This window comes from Bos javanicus, chromosome 6, assembly GCF_032452875.1.
Source record: "Bos javanicus breed banteng chromosome 6, ARS-OSU_banteng_1.0, whole genome shotgun sequence".
Taxonomy (NCBI): Eukaryota; Metazoa; Chordata; class Mammalia; order Artiodactyla; family Bovidae; genus Bos; species Bos javanicus.
This window is the reverse complement of record NC_083873.1, coordinates 113,552,097-113,573,979: the sequence shown is the minus strand read 5'-3', so window position 1 is coordinate 113,573,979 and position 21,883 is coordinate 113,552,097. Positions and strand designations below refer to the sequence as shown.

The 21,883-nt window shown below is 57.7% G+C and overlaps 1 protein-coding gene across 3 annotated transcripts in view; it reads right to left on the bottom strand.

The window, feature by feature from the left end:
• TBC1D14 (TBC1 domain family member 14) overlaps positions 1–21,644 on the bottom strand; it is a 109,244-nt gene extending 87,600 nt beyond the window's left edge. The window contains exons 1-2 of one of the 3 annotated variants that reach the window (XR_009737160.1): positions 21,072–21,176; positions 10,325–11,060 (exon numbers count right to left, since the gene is read on the bottom strand). Coding sequence is in view for 2 of the 3 variants with exons in the window: in XM_061420923.1 (XP_061276907.1) it covers positions 10,325–11,043 (719 nt within the window). In the remaining variant the exon portion in view is untranslated. Of the gene's footprint in view, positions 1–10,324; positions 11,061–21,071; positions 21,177–21,545 lie in introns of those variants that run through there. The other 2 variants (XM_061420923.1, XM_061420922.1) reach the window with 2 other exon arrangements.
• Between the last annotated feature and the right edge of the window lie 239 nt (positions 21,645–21,883).

The following is a 21,883-nucleotide window of genomic DNA, read 5'->3' as shown; positions in this document are numbered from 1 at the left end:
TAGGGGCAGCTGAGGTGACACACACGAGCTCCCCCCAGGGTCTCCCGTGAGCCCCCCATGTGTACTCGAGCTCCTCAGGACACACGGAAGGTCACAGAAGGCCCGTGAGGCTGGTCCCCCACGGAGCCTGGACCAGCCCTCCCGAGAGTGGGTAAGCACTGCAGGAACGCTTCAGGGTGCGTGCGCGCAGAGAAGCACGGAGGCGTCCCTGAGCGACCAGGCCTGGACCTGGGCTACAGGGGCCAAAGGGTCTTCTCGGGCAGCAGCCGGAGGAGGGCGGCTTCCCGGAGACCAAGGATGCAGACGAGGAGGGACACCTCACACCTCACACCCAGCCTGTGCCGGTCTTGCTCCCCTCGGACCTCTCTTCGTGGCATCTCCCAGGCCGTGAGCATTCAGCACCAAGAGGAGACGAGCCAGGCAGGCACTGAAGGCCACAGAGGCGCCTTAAAGGCCTATGAGTCAGTGAGAGAAGCCAGTCTGCAAAGGCTCTATACCGTATGCTCGCCATGAAGACCCGAGAGAGGTCAGCCGTCCCGGGGCTGAGGGGGAGAGGACAATGGGGGATGGGCAGAGGGGCTGTCAGGGCCGGAACGACAGGCACCATGATGTGGACCTGTCGTTACACGTCTGTGCAAACCCACGGAACCTGCTGTGTGGAGAGTGAAGCCTCATGCAAGCGAAGGACTCGGTGCTGATGGTGCTGGGTGGGGCGGGGGAGATGCTGATAGCACGGGAGGCTGTGCACGTTGGGGGGGCAGGTACATGGCATCGCTGCCTCATTGTGCGGTGAACCTACAACTGCTCTGAAAGATACAATGACCTTTGAAAAAGTAAATATGTTGATTAAAACCTACGTTTGCACATAGAAAAACAATCCAGCAGCCCTGAAAGCAATGGAGTCATCTATGTGCGCTGAACACAAGAGGACTCCGGACCCTGGTGGCCACGTCCAGCCTCCACAGCTGTGCCCACGCCCGGCTCCCCCGCCAGCCCCGCTGGATGGCCCCGCCGGCCAAAGCCACCACCTCTATCTGAGCACCAGAACCACCCCTGTGGAGGCAACGCCAGGACCAAGCACCGGAGTTTGCTCCTCTCTCTCACAGGGTGAGCAGAAACAGTGACAAAAGCAAAAACAAAGGTTTCCCCAACATTTAAAAGAGAAACCAACCCCATAGCGCTGCTCCCTCCAGCTCTCACCCAACTCTTGGCCCTGATGCAGAAAACCCACCGGAAGAATCGCTGTGCTCGCTGTTTCCAGCCTGCCTCCTCCCGTCCCGGTAGCTTCACCCCGGTGATGCTTCGCCCTGCACCGCTCCACTGGCACAGCTCTGGGCCCCTTGCTGAGTCACGGGTCAACCCGCATCTCCCCGACACCAGCACCCTGGGCCCAGCAGATCACGCCCTGCCCTGCCACCCGGCTTCCCCCTAGCTTCCCACCCCAGCTGGCCACCTCCTCTCCCCAGGCTTCTCAGCCCTCGCGCGCCTTCAGGCTCATTGCTTGATGAGCGGTGACCTCATCTGTTCCAAACCCTGGACGAGGCCAACAACTCCAAACTTGAATTTCCTGCTCAGACCCCACTGCCCAAGTCCGGGCATCCCTGCCATCACCGACCGCAGGCTCAGGCCCACATGGGACTGGGCCCCACTGACCTCACTGCGCCCTCCTCACGGCTCACTTGGTCCACCTCACAGGCTCCTCACTGCTCCTCCAACGCACCAGGCCTGCCCGCGCCCCTCCTCAACCCAAGTTGCTCCGCTCCCAGAGGTCTGCGCTCATGGCCTTCCTGACGCACTTCAAGTCTCTGCTAGAACCTCCCCTCCTCGTCCCCCTGAGAAGCACGGCTTCACTGGGCACTCTGACCATTCCACAACCCGCCTTCTCCAGTGCCCCGTCCCACCCACTGCCTCTACTCTCTCATTTTCTTCACAGCGCTTATCATGGCTTCATTCATTTATTCACTGTGAGTATTATCTGCACCCCCCCACTAGAACACTGTCTAAGCTCTCTGAGGACAAAAGTCCTTGTTTCATCCAGAAATGAATCCCAAGCACCTAGAACGGTGTCTTGGCAAATGGCAGATGCTAAGTATCCCTGGGAAGGACGGACGATGAGAAACACAGTGCCTAGCATGAGGCTTGGTCCACTGCAGGCCGTCGATGAAGAAACTATCATGCCTGTGACTTGCTGGCAAAGCAAACCCACAAAGCCTAGCAAAGTGTAAGGAGGCAACACACCCTCAGGGACCCAGCTGTCCCTTCCGAGCCCAGCTGTGTCCCGACAGAGGGCCCGTCAGACGCTCCCTTCCCGCATCTGCGAGTGACCCTATCCGCTGCACCGTCGCCACACCTTAAGGGCAACCTCAGACCGAAGCGCAGGGGGAGCGAGAGAAACATCTCTGGTCAAGGCCGCCGATGACCTCCCAGGTGTCACAACCACAGCTGGTGAGAGCCCAGCTGTGTAACCGGGGTTGGAAAAGCAAAGCGCAGGCACTCCACAATCGAGGGAGCTGAGCTACTGCAAATCCATCTGGTGCAGGAATTCACATCGGAAGACAGAAAACCCTGCGCTGAGGGAGCCAGGGTCAACCCGTGCCTGGGAAAGCACCGACCCGAGGAGGAAGGACGGGCTGGGAGCACTGGAGACCCCGCAGATCTCTCATTGGCAGCAATGGAGACCGCCTACGGGGCGCCCTGCCTGCTGGGACCTTCCCTGCTTCTCAGGCTCAAGGCCGAGGCGGCGCCGGGTCTAACCTCTCTCGGCCGAGGTCTCCCCGGCCGGGAGCCCGAGCCTCGGGACTCAGAGCTGAACCAGCCTGCTCCACGCTCTGGAACACGCGGTCTGGATGAGTCCAACACCTGGGGGAAAGGCGCGCTCCAACCACCAGCCTGCAGGGTCTCCAGGGCGCCTCTCCTCTTTCTCTCCCTGCCCCAGCCCCGCATGCGAGCCGGGGCGGCGCGGGCCTCTGTGGCGTCAGGGGTGGGTGCTCGCCGGCTCGACCTGAGAGCTGGGAGGCGCCCGAGGGGGTGAAGCGCCCCCTGTGCGCACATTGTGCTGGGACCCGGGCCCCGCCTCTTCCAGGCTCCGCCCTCTCTCCTGGAGGCAGCTTGTGCTGGGACCCGGGCCCCGCCTCTTCCAGGCTCCGCCCTCTCTCCTGGAGGCAGCTCAGCAGCCCTGCGCACACCTGTGTCTTCCTCCCTGTGGTGCTTACATGCTTCGGATCTGGGGTCTCCACATGCCGTGGTCCCCAGAAGCCCCACCCACTCTGGGCTCCACCACCTTCCCATCTCCTCTCCCAGCTCTGCGCTCCATCCTGAGCACCTCTTGTCAAGGCGCTTTCCGAGAAATGCTGTGCCTCTCCCCGCTCCCTTGACTTTGCCAGAGAGCACCCGGGAGGCAGCTCCAGAGGCCTGCTGGCCCCTGAGGGATCTGCTGCTGCACTCCTGCCTCTTCCCAAGCCCTCATCACACTGCCCAGCGCAGGGACTCACACGGCCGCCTGCAGTGTGTCTGCCCGTCTCCGTGCCTTCCAGCCTGGCACCGGGGCTCAGCACCTTGACCGGAGCCCTGTGTTCACTTTCAGAAGAGCTCTGAAAGGCGGATGCCCTCAGTTCCTTCTGCAGCAAGGACACCAGGCCCCAGAGAGGCTCAGGGCCTGGTTCCCCAAGACCCCAGCCCAGCAGGCGGGAGGGCAAGAGAGTGCCCATCACTGCTCCCTCCAAGCACCACAGCAGTGCGTGTGCGCACACGTGCCCCAGCAGCTCAGATATACAGTAGGCGTTTTGTGTATCACTAATGCCAGATCGAAGTCATCAGGAATACAGGCAAAGTATTAAACAGATCGCTGCTTGTTATTAAACAGTGATTGATACTATTGATATTAATATTGATATTATTATAATCGCTGCTTAGTATTAAACAGTGGGAAGATGCTGTATAGACGGGGAGCTCAGCTTGGAGCTCTGAGATGACCTAGAGGGGCGGGATGGGGGGATGGGGGGAGGGAGGCTCCAGAGGGGGCAGATATACAGATATGCATGTAGCTGATTCACTTTGCTGTATAGCAAAACCTAACACAACACTGTAAAGCAATCATCCTTCAGTTAAAAAGAACACTGGCAAGCAGATGGCACAGAAAAGTCTTAGTTACAACGTTACACCTCAATTTACTGACACTAATTCTAACCCGGTCAAAGCCGTAGTCGGGCAATAAGTAAACAAATAGACACTGACAGGCCTGCCACGGGCCAGGCGCCTCACAGGCATGCACACTTCCTCCCCTGTAACCCCAGCAGCCTTCTGAAGCATGAGCTTCTGTGTCCCAGAAAAGAAGCCTAAGCGCTGAGTCCAAACCCGGACCATCTTTGTACCCCGTGAAGCTATGCAACCACCTCTTGCTGCAGTCTCCTCCCCTAGGGGAGAGAATTATCACCGTACTCACCTGAATCCACTGGTTTTCAGCGCAGGATACAGAAACCACTCTAGGAATTTTAAGCAGAAAGGGATTTATCTCAAGGAATTAGATGACTTCCAATCGCTGTTAAGGGCTGAAGCAGCTGGCTCTAAACTGGGGCCCCAGGAATGGCTCCCTGAACAAAACAGGACTGACGAACGAGGGGAGTGGTCACATCCAAGCTGCGCGGGAAGGACCGAGTTCGAGGGAGCGACAGGGCCGCTGCAACGGAACGCAGGCCGCAGCCGCTGCCACATGGTCAGGGACACCAGGTGATGCTACAGGCAAGGCTCATGTCTCGGTGACACCACTAGTCAGCGGGAAACAGCCCAAAGGGGGAAAGAAACGGTCTCCGCCTGACTCCTGCCTCCCGTCTTTCATAAATGGGACCTGATTCCTGCCGGGAGCCCCAGCTGCCAGCGACCAGGGAAACACACATGTTTAACTCTCAGGCTTCCCCAGGGCAGGAAGGTCCCCTAGGAGGATGAACAAGCCAGCCCACAGCAGCTAACACCCACCCTCTGCCTGAGTAGTTGAAGATCAAACCCAGAGGCCGCATGGAGGGGCTGAGAACAACGCCTGGCGGGCCCTGCGCTCTGCCTGCTCCCCAGGCGCCAGGGGCTCCGGCCGCCATGTGTCTCTGGTTCCCGCTCACCTCCCTCATCAGAAAGCTAGGAGCAAACGTGTTCCTTAGCACTGCTCAGGTTGCCTTTCAAATGAACAAATCCCCAAAAGCCTAGACCAGTACAGGAACTAAAATTTCAGTTGCGCGTGTTCATGCCAAGTCAAAGTGCCCACACACAGATTTAGTTCTCTTAGGCCAGTGGTTGCGAGCTTTTTCAGATGGCAGGCCCTTTTTAAAAAGAGCAACCTTGGTGAAACCCAACAAAATCAAGAGAGTGGGCCCAGGAGCCCACATGCTCACACTGGGTGTGTGCTCCGCCCAGAGCTGCCCCTGCGTGACCTCACTTCATCCCCACGCCCACTCTTTACAAAAGGTACAGTCAACCCGGTCACCCAGCACGCTCTGGGGTCACAGAGGGTAACGAAGTTTCTGGAGGCCACAGCGGTCAAAAACGGCCGAGTGGAGGTTGAAACTGGCATCAGAGCAGCGCTGGCTCTCGCCCACCGACACCTCCTGTCTCCACCTTCGAGTCACGACTTGGTGCCAGGACAAACCACACACAGCGCACCACTGAGGAGCTCCCAGCCAGGTCGGGAAGCAGAGCAGAAAAACACATCATTACAGTCCTTTAAACCCAGCCAGGTGCCCCACGCCTCCCGGCCACCCACAGGCGGTTCCCTCCGCTCCACATGGGCACTTGGCGCACTCCTTTCATCCTTCGGATGCAGTGCCAGCATCTCTTCTAGGCAGGGGACGCTCCGATCCCCTCTCCTGAGAGCTTTACGAGGGGCTGTGCAAAAGGAGATGGACATGGTCAGAGCTAACCCCCACCTCCCAGACCAGAGCAGAGCCGTCGGCCCTGGGCCTCACAGACGCCCCAGCCCTGTCTCCGCAGAAGGCAAGTGTGTGGCCCGGCCCTCTTGCGGTGCTGCCAGCCCTCTAGAGGAAGGCTCTGACGTGCTCTGGGCTCAGAGGATCCCTTAACACCATCCCTCTCGTCTATACAAGATGAGGGGCCTGCTCAAAACATACCACAGCAGTGGAAGGCCACCAACACTTTATAATAACTTTAAGTGGAGTGAAAAAGCGAAAATCTTCCAGTCATGTCCAACTCTTTGTGACCCCATGAACTATACAGTCCGTGGAATTCTCCAGGCCAGAATATTGGAGTGGGTAGCCTTTCCCTTCTCCAGGGGATCTTCCCAACACAGTGATTGAACGGGGGTCTCCAGCATTACAGGTGGATTCTTTACCAAGTGAGCCACGAGAGAAGCCCAAGAACGCTGGAGTGGGTAGCCTATCCCTTCTCCAGCGGATCTTCCTGACCCAGGAATTGAACCGGGCTCTCCTGCATTGCAGGCAGACTCTTTACCAACTGAGCCACAAGAGAAGCCTTTAAATGAAGTAAATCTATTAAAATACTGAATCAATGAAAGTAATACTGTAAACCAACTACACTTTAATTAAAAGAATACATACAAAACATTAGTAAATTTCCCTCAAAGAAGCAGTTAAATACCAACATTTGCAGCACGCTAGCTCAGTGGTTCTCAACAGCTGGGTGATTTTGCCCACCTCCTACCCCGCCTGCCCTGGCCCTCTGGGGACACCCCCCACGGCTGAGGGTCTTTCTGGCGGCCACCCTGGAAAGGTGCTGCTGAAAACCAGCGAGGAGAGGCCAGCAGCTCAATGAACAAAGCAGGCTCCACCACAAAGACTCACCCCTCCCAGGGCGCCAGCAGAGCCAAAGTGGGGAAACCCCAATTCTTTCCATTAACGGACCAATCAAAGCAAAGCACAATACGTGGACGAGAACTACAGAGCGCGCCACAAAACGTATTTTTTAGAAATGATCATATTTATGCTAGCATCATTGATAACTTCTACTTAGAGAGTGCCAGAAGTGTCCTGGACGCTTTACCTATTCGACCTGTGAACCTGCCCAGGAGTTTTACGCCCCTGAAGGCGCAGAGAGGTGAAGTAACTTGGCAAGGTCATATTAAGTAGGAGAGCTCACACTGAACCCAGCAAACCTGACTCCTTTACCAGCACTCCTGACTTCAGCACCCCTGCCAACATGCACACGCACGCGCGCACACACACACACACACACACAGACACACACACACACACATGCCAAGACCCGTGCTCCCGGCCCAGCTGTGTGTCCGTCTTCCCCGGGTGGCAGGGACTATCTCTAAGCTCAGGGTGGAGCCGGCACCAGAGGCACTCACTGCAGCCTATGTGAAGAAAGGGGCAAAGGCGCAGACGGGAGCTGGGCCCAGCTTCCGGGGGAGCGCTCCCCAGGAGTGCGCCCTCATCAGGCGGTCAGGGCGCTCACAGGTCAGCCCCCCCCCACCTCTCCCCGAGTGCCCGGCTCCCTGAGCGCCTCCACGCCTGAGTCTCCTGACTGGCCTTCCCCCACACTGCCCGCGTCGCTGCCCACAAACGCTGTGGAGAGTGGACTCGGTGAGGAACAGGAGAGCAGGCGGCCCAGGCTCCAGCAGGGGAGAGTGGAGAAGCAGGATGACGCAGGGGCCTGGGCTGGGAACCACAGTGGCCCAGCTCCAGCCCCAGCCCTGCCTGCGACAAAAACGCACGCGGTCCACCGGCCTCTGAGTGCCGCTGTGGGCCAGCCCTCTCCGTAACCCACCTATAAAATGTTTAGTGGGTCCCGAATATTTTTGGCATAGAGCTGCCACCCTTTCTCCCCTCTGGGATTATAGGCTGAAACTCTTCTCTAACGCTCAAGAGTCTAGCACAAAAAATCTGTGCTACAAATTTTGGGCTACTACATTCGGCCCATGACATCACACATCTTGACTCATCTGTCATTAATATTCCAAAGGTACTTAGTAACGGCTCCTAATTACAGTATCACAGTCCTCAAAAACAAGGGTAAGGAGACAAGAAGTAAGACATAAAACAAAGAGGAGATGTCTGATTTCCGTGGCACAAAGCTGAGAAAGATTTTCAAGAAACCATCTGCAGTGACGGACGGCGTCTGCTCTCAAAGGAGAAGGGCTCCAACACGGCAAGACAAAGGTAGCAGACAAAGTATTTGCCGTCAGGACGCTCACATCAAGCAACAGACTCTTCCAAGTCTGCTCTGTCTGGGTCTGCACCGAGCCTCACACACGGGAGCCCACCGCGTCCCGCAGCCCAGCGGACGAGGCGGGCTCATCATACCCACCATGGAGATGAAGAGACTGACGTGGAAAGCAAACAACGACGACGCAGGTAAGATGCACAAGGCGCATGTCAGTGACGTAACAGGCGCCTGTGCCAGGCACTCGCCACTGCCGTTTCAGAGACAAGAGAACTCAAGAGAGGTGAAGTAACTTGCTCAAGGTCACACAGCGATAACACAGGTGCGGGTCTGCTGAACTCCAAAGCTAAGCTCTTCCCTCCATGCTATTTCCCAGCAACCTCTATTTTCAAGCTAGGCTTCCCAAATCTGCCAAGAACCCCAGGGGATTCTAAAAACCCGTCTCCAAGGCATTTTCCCTGAGACTCTGATCCTGGAGACCTAGGCTGGGCCCTGAAGAGCCGTATTTAACAGGCGCCCAGATGGCATTCAGGCTTCCCTTGTGGCTCAGCTGGTAAAGACTCCGCCCGCAACGTAAGAGACCTGGGTTCGATCCCTTGGTTGGGAAGATCCCCTAGAGAAGGGAAAGGTTACCCACTCCAGTATTCTGGCCTGGAGAATTCCATGGCCTGTATAGTCTGTGGGGTCACAATGGGTTGGACATGACTGAGTGACTTTCACAGGTGGTATTCACAAACAGGGAAAGTTAGAAACTCTGATCTGAGCAAAGGAAATGGTGTGGCCACTCGAATCTGAACCACAGAGCAGTGTTTGAGGGGACCATGGGTGTCCCCAACAGTTCCTGGGCTCCTCCACTGAAGGCGATCATGGAGTCACCGAGGTCTGCAGCCGGGAATTCTCCTGGGGCTAGAGCAGTACACGTCGATGGGTGCATCATGGAGAAGAGGTGCCCCATGAAACCAGAGCCTATGTCGGGGAACCTTCTCACTCAGGACTGGACTCAGGCTCATGCAAAATGACCCCCACTTCGGCTGATGACACAGCTGAGGCAGCCATAAGTGGACGCGAGTGCCCACAGCCACAGAGGTCTCCAGCTGACTCCAGCCAGCACATCATGCCGTACTGAAGGGACACCCAGCACCACATGCCCAGCATGGGCTCCACGACAGACGTGCTCAAGGCAGCCAGGCCGACCCCAGAAGCAGGCCCAGCCGCCCGGCCCTGGCTCCTACCCTCCAGAGAGCCGCTGGCGAGCCTACGGCCACTCCGGGCCCGCTCTCCAGACCCCCCGGCACTTCCTCGCAGCGCTCCACAGTTTGGGAGCTTGTGCCTGCCTGTGTGACTGACTGAGTGTCCCCTCCCCACCACCGTCGGTCTGCAAGTCCCCCAGAGTCATGGCCGTGTTACTCCTGCATTCCCAGTCAGGAGCAGAGCCCAGGACACACATACAAGACGCATGCTGAACGTAAACGTGAGGCACAAGAGATGGGCAGATGCTGCAGGAGCTGGAGGAGAGCCACGGGGAGCCCGGCATCCCTGCTCAGCGCCCGGCTGGCGGGCCACTGTGGGGAAGGGGAGTGGGGTGCGCGGCCCCCTCCTAGCACAGGCGGGAACGTGGGTGGCTGCGGGGCGGTGATCCGCACACCTCAGCAGGAGGCCCAAGAACAGACGCAAACAAAGGAACTCGGCCATGCAGGAGTGCAGGGGACGCGCCCAGGGCCGCCCAGACATCCCAGCCCCCCCCGCCCCGTCACAGTAGCGGGGCCTGGGGCTGCTAACTCGATTATCACCCTCACCAGCACCTCCGCTTGGCCCAGGAAACTCCAGTTATCAGCCTGAAGGGCCCCTCGGACGATAAGGCTGACAAAGGGTGCTGACTTAGTAACAATGGCCACTTACAGGCCACCCTCAGCCACAGCACGTCAGAGGCCGGCGGCCAGGAAGTGACAGGAGACCGCGTGAGCCAGGGCCTCAGGAGTGACAGCCAGCAGTGAGGGATCAGACCGCAGAGTCGCCAACACGCCAGGCCTCCGCCGAGCCCACAGGATGCTGGGCTGCTGGGGACAGACGGCCTGATTATCTGTACAACAGCATCTGCCCAACGGGCAGGAAACATGCGACACGCTTCGGACGAACAGCAAGGCAAGGGTCTGAGCTGAACAGCCTGGCTCTGCTAGAGAGAGGGAGACAGCGTTACCTGGTAAAGAAGTGACTGAACGGCCCCAGGAGCCTCAGCTTCCTCCCCTCCTCCGTCTCGCCAGCACAGTCCCGCTGGAGGTCACGGGTCTCCCTGGTGGAGCTCAAGGTGACGTCGGTGAACTGCGGGTCGTCGTCGTTCTCCAGGGTCACGATGGCACTGGAGCTGCTCGTGACCACGAGGTCCAAGATGTCCTCGTTGCTGACAGACAGCGTGGTGGACAGCTCCGTGCTGAGGCTGGACACGCTGCACACCGAGACATTGTCGCTGCGCTGCAGGGTCTGGGAGGCGGGGCTGTAGAGCTTCACCGAGTCGTAGCCTGTCCTGGGAAACGTGGAGGACTTGCGCACGCTCTGCTCCCGCTCGGCACCGGCGGGAGCCGGGGGCGCGTAGGAGGGCAGCAGGCAGGCACTCTGGCAGGCTCGCTCAGGGACGATCTCCGACTCGGATGGCTTCCTCCTCACGTGGACCACGCTGCAGGGGACAGGCTCCGGGTTGCCGATCTCGAGGGTAGGAATGCCCGAGTCCACCGATTGAAGGCTGTGCCGATCTTCTAAAGCACTGAGTTTCAGCTTGGGCCCATACTCGGGCAACGAGAGGGACCTGGGCGCCTTCAGAGTCAAGTGTTGCAGGTTCTGAATGTGGTTTCCTGGTCGACCGTCCAGAATGCCCATCAAGGCTACGCCATTTGTAGAGGTGGAAAGGTTTCCATCAGTCATCTTGGTCCAAGGAAAAACTAGGGGAAAAAAACCCCACAAAAATGGAAATTAAGACAGTGGATATAAAAGCCAAAGATGCAACTCCTCTGGAGTTCAAATGTTCTGATGCCCCCTTTTAAAAGAGAAATCCTTGAAAAATAAAACTTTAAAAAGCCCTACATACCAAAGTATGAATTCAGGACCAGACGCTAGCATGTTAACATACTACCATCACGATATTATAAAGTACCCCACCAATCACAACCGTGGGCCTCAGGCCAGCGCTGGGAGCAGGAGGGCCGTGCCCAGCAGAGCAAAGGGGTTTGGTTTTCCTTGCTTTCTAAAATGATAAACACGTGATACCTCTGTCAAAAGCATGTGAGTTCATAACCCACACACAAGTCAAGGTGCGACATGTGTGGGCAGCATAAACATCAAGACGTCTCCATCAGGACAGAAAACAAGATGGGCCGCGAGCGCCAGGCGCAACGAGACGACCCGAGACACAGGTGAGCGGCGGCTCTCCACAGTGCTTCAGTCACCTCACTCGAGTCTCCAAGGCAGGGCATGTTATCCGCTTCCCCACGGACGAAACTGAGGCTCGGGTTCAGAAAAGCCTTCAGGGTCACGCTGTCACTTGGCGGCTCAGCTGGGATCTACAGGGCTGGCCCCAAACCAGCCACCCAGGGGACGAATGGCTCCGTTTGGGGCTATAAAACCCAGGTCAGAAGGTTGGTTCGATGAAGAAGGATAATCGATAAAAGAAAAAACTAAAGGCCACGAACCTGGAGAAACACCTGATGGGGAAAGTCCGAGCTGCTGGTGACACAGAGGCCCTGCCTACGGTTTCAGTCTCAGGTGGGGACGAGGGGGTGAGAGGTGCAGTCCTCACGGACTGAGAGCCTGGTGCGTTCCGCTGTGTTCCTTCCCACTGTCCTTTAAAATACTGAAAACTAAAGAAACCCGGTGGTGCATTTACATCTGATCCATGGAACAGAACAACATACAGAAGGGATCTCCGGACTCAGACATTCCTGGGTTCTAACCCCAACTCCACTAGACGGCTCGGGGGAATGAGAGAAAGTGCCGCGAGAAAGGCTTCAGCAGGCACCAACCACCGCCCCCCCGCCACCCCGAACTCCCACAAGCACTCTGCGGGCGGCTGCTATCATCAAACGGCAAGTTTTGAAGCCTGGCAGTGACACCGATAACCACTCCTTTTCGGGCGTTACTTTAGCTTCTGCAGTGAGCGTCCTGCTGCCCTTCAGGAAGCTGGCCGGGCCTCTCAATGTCAAGTCGGCAAAAGCACATTCATTAAAAGTAGACAACAGGGGAGGGGTGAGGCCCCTCGTCCCTAGAAACTGAAGGGGCCTGTCACGCAGCGCAGCACTGGAGCAAAGATAGAAATAAGGGGCAAAGTCAAAATGCACAGTTCAGGAACAGACCGAACTGTATATAAAACCTTGAAATGTGACCCAGTGGTAGGGAAGGATCATTTAACTGTGGTGTCGTACTAACTGGTTATCAGTTTTTCTTGGCAAGACGAAACCACATTGCACGACACCAAAATAAGATGGCAAACGAAAGGAGAGTGTAATACAAAAATGAGATCATAAAGGTGATCACGCTAAGTAAAGCGCTTCCCTAACCTACAGGGCTTCCCTAGGGGCTCAGACAGTAAGGAATCCGCCTGCAATGTGGGAGATCCAGGTTCAGTCCCCGGGTCAGGAAGATCCTCTGGAGAAGAAAATGGCAACCCACTCCAGCATTCCTACCTGGAGAATCCCATGGACAGAGGAGCCTTGTGGGCTACAAGTCCATGGGATTACAAAGAGTCGGAGACGACTGAGCAACTAACACTTTCACTTTCAACCTACAGAGCAAAAAGGACCAAAAGGACCCGGGCATCAGCTCACCACACGGAACACATTTTAAATGCTCTGCAGTTCACGCTGCCCTGAATTCCCGGGGCTGCAGTTCCTACCCTGAGTCTCCAGCCACGAGTTCCTCCCAGGCAAAGTGAAAGTGAAGTCGCTCAGTCGTGTCCGACTCTCTGCGACCCGTGGCCTGTAGGCCACCAGGCTCCTGTGTCCATAGGATTTCCCATGCAAGAATATTGCAGTGGGTTGCCATTTCCTTCTCCAGGGGATCTTCCCAACCCAGGGATCGAACCCGGGTCTCCCGCATTGCAGGCAGACGCTTTAACCTCTGAGCCACCAGGGAAGCCCTCCCAGGCAAGGCCAGGGCAAACTGTCCCTGGAACCCTGACTTGGCAAAACTCCCAAACTGAACTACGCTGTCAAGCCACAACATTCACAGCAGGAAGGCAAACCTGTGTACAAACTTTTACAGTTCTAAAAAAAATTCTAATTAAAAGGAAAATATAGCAAGAAACATTTTTAGCACATAGTTAAGAGCTAATCTTGGGCAATGGCAAAGGTGATAGGAATTATCCAGACACCATCAACATTCCAACAGGTCAAACGGACAAAAAAAAAACCCATAAACACAAAAGGCCATACAGTCAGCAGAGCGGAGACCCTCTGGCAGGCCAGTGGAAACCCTCCTGACTTGCCAGTGCGGGAGACACTTAACCTTTCTGAGAATCAACTCCCCTCCAGCCCAGGAGTAAAATGGGGCAACAGCATGAAACTCACGGGCAGGCCTCTGAGCGAGGGGAGCCTCTGACGTGGCAGGCGCCCTCTACTTCAGCCACAGGCACAGTGGACACGCACGGAGGGGACGGATTTAAACTGGCATTTTGACACCAGAATAGACAGGAACAGGAACAAGTGTGCTAAGGGAACCCAAGGCCCCCTGCTCCTCCGCTGCGAAGACAGAAGCCCAGGGAAGAGAAGAACAGGTGGGATGGAGTTCGAAGCCACTTGGCCATGGCCCGTCCCACAGCCTCGGGCTCGGGGCCACCAGGAGCAGCCCCAGGGCCCCTTCTAAGAAGGAGCTGAGGGGCCTCTAAGGCTCCAAGGGTTCCAGGTCCAGTTTCAGTTCCTGAAACCTGGGAAACAGCCTCAGAGAACAGACTCTGGAAAAAGAAGCTTAAAAGGGGAAAAAGTCCTTCCGCTTGCAACATCCTCTAAGACCGAACTCTGCGAGGGCCAAGCCACCCGCCCTCAAGCACTTCCACCGGGGGCGGCCAGAGCACAAAGCGAAGCCGGCCTCCCGACCGGGCCCGCGTAGGGGGCGGCACAAAGAAAGGGCGTGCTTCCGAGCAAGGCAGCGGCGTGGACGCTGGAAGGCAGCCAGCAGGCAGCTGCCCACGGCTGGCCTCCAAGTCACACGTTTTCTCAAGACAGAGGAAGCCTCGACTCTGTGGGCTGGTGCCGGACCCCCAGGACCCACCTGTCCCCCGCCAGCCCCGCCAGTCTCGGGCCATCAGCACGCCTCTCTCAACACCCACTGCCCTGGGGACTCTGTCTCCTACTCAGCCACCAGCGCCCCAGGGGTTGGTGTCCCCGGGACGGAGCACGCCCCCAAGGCAGCTCCTCTGAGAAGCCTTCCCCGCCCCCAGGAAGCTGTGGGCCCTCCTCTCTCCGGGGCTCCTTGTGGCTGCACCCCACCTTCAGCAGTTCTGGGGTCCCCTCCCCGGGCTCCCGAGCTGCAGGCAAGGCACCTGGATGTCGATGCCTGGGCAAACGCCTCCAACGGTGAAGAATGAGAAAACCTATCTGCTGAATTAAGTATTCCCGACGACTAGATTCTAGCTGCGGGGGGTGTCAGGGGCCGTCCATCCAAGAAAGCTCTGTTGGGAGCTGGGTTGTGTTTCCACAACAAGGTGGGCAGGGGAGCTCACGGAAGAGAAGCAAATGCAACCACACTCTCCCGGCAAGGTGTGTGGATGGCAGACCCAGCCCGTGGGCCATGACCATCCTGCGCGCCATGTCGCCTGCTAGACTAGACGGCAAGGGTTGACACATTCGACCTTTGACGGCTCAGGACAGCAAAACAAAATTTCCCTCCGCGCCCTTTCCCAAAGTCACACATGACCGCTCGTGCTGCGGGCATCATAGCATGCGACCTGGGCTCTCGGCGTCCCCGGGCACAGCCTGGCACCAGAGGCCAGTTTGACCATGAGCAGCCATCACCGCCCGAGGCACAGAAACACACGTGCCGTCAAGCACAGGTAAGAGGAAGGCTTTTTATTCCAGGCGGCTGCCGGAGTTTTATTTACCTGCCAGAAACTGAGTTGTGAAGGAAACAAAGAGGCAAAGGGCCGCCCTGAGAGGCTGGAACGATCTCGCTCCGCCAGGGGCCCACCTTTAGTTTAACACAGGTCAAGACAGTGGACAGCAGCTCTGCCACCGGAGACTGGGAACGAGGCTTTGGAAGACAAGCCCGGCTCGAAGCAACAATTTAATTTTCTCCTCCTTACAAAGTAACAGGACTCAAACCAACTCTTCATAAATACAAAAAAAAAAAAAAAGAAACAGTTCATGAAACCACAGCTAAGTGATTTAGTTATATCCCCAGGGGGAAAAAAAAAGCCCACCCCGGGTGGCCTCGGGCAGAAGCCGCTCTGCCCGTCCATGCACACATCCTCTGCGCTTGTCCCCCGTGGCTCCTTCCCGTCTACGGGGCGTGAGCCACACGCGGCCTCCTGTACTGCCTCCTCTCCGGATACCGCAGGGGAGAGCGGCCCCCTCACGCTCCCATCCCACGGGGACGGCGCTGCGCCCCCGACCCTCCAGGGAGGGTGCACTCCCCTTCGCTGCCAAGCCTCCCACCAACCCAGCCCTGCCGCCTATTTCTGTGCCTTCCGCTTAAGAGTTGGGTGCACAGAGCTCCTTTTTGCCAGCCATGGTCTACAGGCACATCTGTCACAGATCTGAAGTTTCAGGAGGGCAGGCACTAGGCCTGCAAGTCCGGACAACACCAGCTGTTGCTGTTGAGTCACTCAGTCACGTCTGAGTCTCTGCGGCCCCATGGTCTGCAGCCCGCTGGGCTCCTCTGTCCATGGGGATTCTCTAGGCAAGAATACTGGAGTGGGTTGCCATGCCCTGCTCCAGGGGATGGATCTTCCCGACCCAGAGCATCACCATAAAACTACAATCTCATGAGCACCAGGCACTGTTGGAGGCTCTTGACACACCAGTCTGTTCTAGGGCCCTCAACAGTCCTCTGCCAGGCACTAACCCCACTGCATAGAGGAGGAAACTGAGGCACAGAGCCCACCCACGTGTCCTCTTGGATGCGGCAGCACCTGGGGCTTGAGCCCAAGTCTGTGACCCCGCAGCCCCTCGGTAAGCTCTGCTCCTTGCAGCCCTCATGCAGACATGGAGCACCTCCTCAAATCCTCACCGCTCCAGCGAAAGAGCAGGATTTCACAGATGGGAACGACGACACAGCTTGCTGAGTCAGATGTGGCCACCTGCCCGAAGTTTCACATGCAGGGCCCCCCGACACTCCTATCTCCAACGCCCCGTCACCCTCCTGAAGGCCTCTCCGGGGTCCTTCATGTCTCCCGGGAAGGATTCTGGTGGGACCACCAGGCTCCCCACAGGAGTGGCTCCCCGAGGCCTTCCCCTCGAGCCTGGATGTAACATCAGGGAGAACCCACTGACATCTCCCATGAGAATCAGGCTGTTTGGGACTTCTTGGTGGCCCAGTGGTTAAGAATCCACTTGCCAATGCAGGGGACATGGGTTCAATCCGTAGTCTGGGAGCTAAAATCCAACGCTGCAGGGCAACGAAGCCCACGCACCGCAACTACCGAGCCCATGCACCCCAGAACCTGTATCCCGCAACAAGAAAATCCACTGCAATGAGAAGTCCATGCCCCGCAACTAGAGAGAAGCCCCCACTCGCCACAACTAGAGAAAGCCCACGCGTAGTGACAAAAACCCAGCACAGCCATAAATAAATAAAATTTTTAAAAATATGTATTTTAAAATAAAAAAAAAAGAACCAGATTGTTCTGTAAAGGGTTCCCAAGCATCAACCGCTGTGAGTGCCTTTCTCTTTTTAATTCAAACCCTGGCTTAGCCAGAAAGGAGCCTGAAAAGAAAGGCGCAGGCCATTCGGGACCTCAAGGGCCTCAGCAGGAGCAGTTACCCTGAGCAGCTGCCTCCGCGCACCAGTGCGAGCTGCGTGTGGGGCACCGAGTCCAGGTCTACGCCCGCTGTCTGTGTGCTCTCTGCTGCCTCCACAGCACCCCCGGGGCTGAGGACACCATCGTCACCATCTCACAGGCAAGACCAAGGCCCCGACAGGATGCAGGTGGAGTGGTCCTGCTCTGACCCGGATCTGGATCTGACTGGATCCAGATCTCACCTGGCTCTGACTCTAGGGTGCTTATTACTGTCTCCACTGCTGCACAAGCAAGCCGAAAACAATGGAGGAACGTGCGTTACACAGGATGGGCAGGTCGGGACTTCCCTGGTGGTCCAGTGGTTAAGACTCCATGCTTCTACTGTGGGAATCATGGGTTCAATCCCTGGTCAGGGAACTAAAATCCCGCATGCCAAGACGTGAAGCCAAAACACACACAGACACACACACCGACACACACACACAGAACCTGAAAGGCAACTAGAAAAGTAGTTTGTTATTCAAATAAGTTACTCTTCAGGAATAAAAACAACCGTAAAAAAGAATTTTCTAGAAGCCCGATGTATTTCTCTGAAGAGTGAATGGCAACTCTGAGGCACCTGGAACTCAACACAATGGAGGTTAGTAAGTTTCCATCCAGCAGCAAATCAGGCGGAAATTGGTGTTAAACTGTTGAGGCTCCCCAAAGGCTCCTTCCCAACCCTAAAAAACAAATATTTCACTTAAACTGTCCAAAGGTAGTTGGGCTTAAAAGGCACAGGTGGGACATTTTAGATCAAAGGCGCTCGGTGCACAGGGCGGTTGCCCCACCAGCCCAGAACGTTTCAGTTCCCTACAGTGGTTTACCAAAACTAACCCTCATAAGGACCTGTACAGTGACCGATAAGGACCTGTACAGTGACCGAGAGGCAACTGACGGCTTAGGGAGACAGCACGCAGCAAGGCCAGCCCCGTGTACGATCTTAATTATTAATATGGTAAACAATTTACTGAACATTTGCCACAGACCAAACATATCAGGAGGCTTCTCTTGTGGCTCAGCTGGTAAAGAATCTGCCTGCAATGCGGGAGGCCTGGGTTTGATCCTTGGGCTGGGAAGATCCCCTGGAGAAGGGAAAGGCTACCACTCCAGTATTCTAGCCTGGAGAATTCCATGGACTCTACAGTCCATGGGGTCGCAAAGAGTTGGAACGACTGAGTGACTTTCACACACATATACATACACATATTAGGAGCTGCCGCATTCTCTAATCATCACAAGCCTATCAAGTACACCGCAGAAACTGAGCTCCAGAGAGGCTGAGTGACTCACCCAAAGTCACACAGCAAGGGAACAGGATGCAAACCAGGTTCTGACGTCAAACCCCTTACCTGGCTTGCTGGAGTGCTTAAGAATACAGATCCTAAACGCTGTGATAATAGAAAATAAACCCAACAATATTTAGACTTTTCTGTGTACTTCCACAGAAAGTTTCAAAAAGAAAATTGCGAGGGGTAAAGATAACGCAGGTTCTGGAGGTACACTGCCTAGGTTTGAGTTCTGGCTCCTCCACTTAGCAGCTGTGTGATCCTGGATTAGTCTAACTTCTCTGTGCCTTAATTTCCACCTAGTAAGAGGTGGACGACAACAGACCCTATCTCATTAGGCAGTTGACAAGGTGGGGGGCGAAGAAATCCACATAAAGCCTTTAGAATCAAGCCTTAGAAGACGCCTGCTGGTGTTACTCTTCCTTGGGCACCCAGCTCAGGCCCACTATTTTAGCAAGTTATTTGCATAAACAAGCCCAGACATAGCCAGTCTGCATGGCCTCACTCTACACCTTCCGGCTGTCACCAACATCCTCCTCGCACCTTTGCTTCGGGCACTGACTGAGCCTAGCTCTCAGCTTCCCCACCTGTCCAATGAGGCGATTAGTCCAGCCAGTCTATCTGAGGTCCTCCCAACCTGACAGTCTAGAAGTCTAAACCCAGGCCTTAGAAACTTTATACCCTCTCTGAAACAAACATGGACAGACAACACGTACCCACGTGCTTAAAATCCTCTCTCCCGTATTGTGTATAAACGCCTGTTAAGATGACAAATCTTCTCTGAGGTCTCAAAGCTCCACCGGCACCCACGACATGCGGGGCATGCATCCTCAGTGCTAAGGGTGGGGACACGGCGGTCAGAAGCTCTGACCAAGGAAGGACAGATTCCAAAATAAGCTGTTGCTCTGACAAGCTGAATCCACTCCATAGAGGTCTTCAGCAGAGCACAAGCAACGGCAGGCGGAGGGAAGATGGACAGGCATTCGGCCGCTGGACAGAGGGGAGAAGGGCAGTGATGGTGGGGGGGGCGATGGAGGAGTGGAGGGGTGAGAAGCAGAAGAGAGGGTGCTGAGGGGAAGGGCAGGGACCAGTGGAGGCCGGGTGAGGCGGTGCTGATGCAGAACGTGAGAGGAGCACTAGGGGCAGATTGCAAAAACTCAGCTTCACAAGCCCAGAGTAAGCCCAGCCCAGCAGCGCTGAGCAGGGACCTGCCAGGACTTGCTGGGACCACGAAGGACATTAAGTGAGCAGCGTCTGGCCCCGAGACCTCACTATTTGAATCTCATCCGTGCCTCTCTCCAGCTGTCCAGCTGCATGACCCCGAACCAGTTACTGTACCTCTCCTGATGTTTCCCAAAGGGTGTACTCACTCAACAGCCATGAGTCCCAAGGACATAGGCAGGTTCTCACCAGGGCTGGAAATCAGGGGCTGGGAGTCCACAGTCTCAAGGGATCAAACATACCACAACCAAGACGGGAGTAAGACAGTCTTGGTTGGGGGAAGAGGGGGCGGGTTGAGGGAGGAGCACCCCAGTTAAGAGGGGAGGTGTGAAGTTGAGAAGAAATCATAGGCAAACATGAGACCCAGTTGGTCCTGGCCAGATAAACCGAGCAGGAGGAAGCAACGGCTGTAAGGTGTGCCTGGTCCCTGCCAGGGACCTCACCGAGGCCAGCAGCAACCACCCTCTACAAAGGCAGCCAGGACAACAGGGTGAGGTGCCCACATCCGCCGGACACGGGCCCCCTCCACCACCAGTCTGGGCACACGCGGCAGCGCCCGGGAGCCTGCCGCACAGGGAACTTCCCAAAGCTTCCACATGCACGCTGGAGCACACGGTGCCTCAGCAGTCTGGAAACAGACGTGGTCTCCAGGGGCCAGGCAAGGAGGCCTTCCAACTACCCGCGGCCCAGCCCGCCGCTTCCTGGGGGGGCCGCCCCCACCCCCTCCTCGCCCCCCACCCTCAGAATGACGGTCGCTGCGGTGGGATGCAGCCCCGGTCCGGGTCTGAGGCTGGGGGCTGCAGCCCAAGGGCGCGGGTCTCCGAAGAAAAAGGGAGTCCCTGGCCTGGGCAACGGGGATCCCAAGAGAATGGGGGGAGGACAAGGACATGAGAAGCAAGGGGGCGGAAACTCCGAGGTGGAGAGGGTTCGGGGCGGGGGGGTGCTCCGAGGTGGACGGGGCCCCGGGACTCAGGGACTCTGAGATGAAGCGGGTCCCGGGGCTCAGGGACAATGAGGTGGAGGGGGTGGGGGGGCCGGGGCTCAGGGACCCTGAGGTGGCGGGATCCCGAGGCTCAGGGACTCTGAGATGGAGGGGGTCCCGGGGCTCTCGCGGGTCGGGGGAGCGGTTCCGCGCGCCGAGCCGGCTCCTCTCCCGCCCCGGAGCTCCGCGCGTCTGAGGGTGAAAACTTTCCGTCAAGTTCCGGAAACGGTGCGGTTAGGGGCGCGCGTCTCACGAAGGAGCGGAGCTCCCCGCGCCCCACGCACTCCCCCGGGCGCGGGAAAGAGCGGTGATCGCGCGGCGGCGAGGGGGTAGACCAGGCAGGACGCGCCCCGCCGCGCCTCAGGGCCGCCGCCTCCCCGCTCCGGCCGACGCGGCAGCAGGTGGCAGCGGCCCCGCGCGCGGCCCGGCCCCTTCCCTCCCTCGCGGCCCGGCTCCCGCCGCAGGCCCTCAGTACCGGAGTCAGCGTGGCTCCGACGCCATCCCCGGGGCCCGCGGGCCCGCAGCCCAGGCCCCGCGGGACCCGCAACGTGCGCGGCGAAGACGCTGGGCGCTGCAGGCAGCTAGCCGACCAGGCAGGTGCCGGCAAGGAGCCCGCGGCCAACGGCGGCGCGCGCCCTTGCCCCGCCCCGCCCCGCCTCGCCCCGCGCGCCCTCGCCCCGCCCCGCGCGCCCTCGCCCCGCCCCCTGCCGGCACAGCCGCTCTTCCGCCCGGGCTGCCGCCCCACCCCCGCCGCGCCGCCGCTGCTCCTTAAGCTCGACGCTCGTCCCTCTGCCCCTTCCCCGGCCCGGTCGCCCGCTCTCCACAGGCCCCGGGACGGCATTACCCGCCCTTTTCTCTCCCGAAGGCCAAGAGGAGCCGCGAGGGGTGGCCTGAGGGGATCTTCATGCCCGCAGAGCCCCCGTGGACACCCACCAGGGGGCCTCCTTACCTGGTCGGCTCCACCCGCGGCCATCTTGGAAATGGGAAGCGGCTGGGAGGGGGAAGGGGCACGAGCGGGCAGCGACCAGGCGTGGGGAGCCGAGCGGCGGAGCGCATCGATGGGTGGCCCTGCCCACCCCCGGGCAGGTGTGTGGGAGAGGAAGGTGCCGCCCCTCACCTGGCAGCAAGCTGGAGGCCAGGTGGGCAATATCAGAGCTCGGTCCCGGGACTTGGAGCCTTGAGCCTTCCCGGCCGGGCCTTGTCCCTTCATCCGTAAAACGGGCTTTTCTGATAGTTCCCTTATTGAGCCGGTAGACAGGGCACAGCGCCGCGCCTCCCCAAACTTGT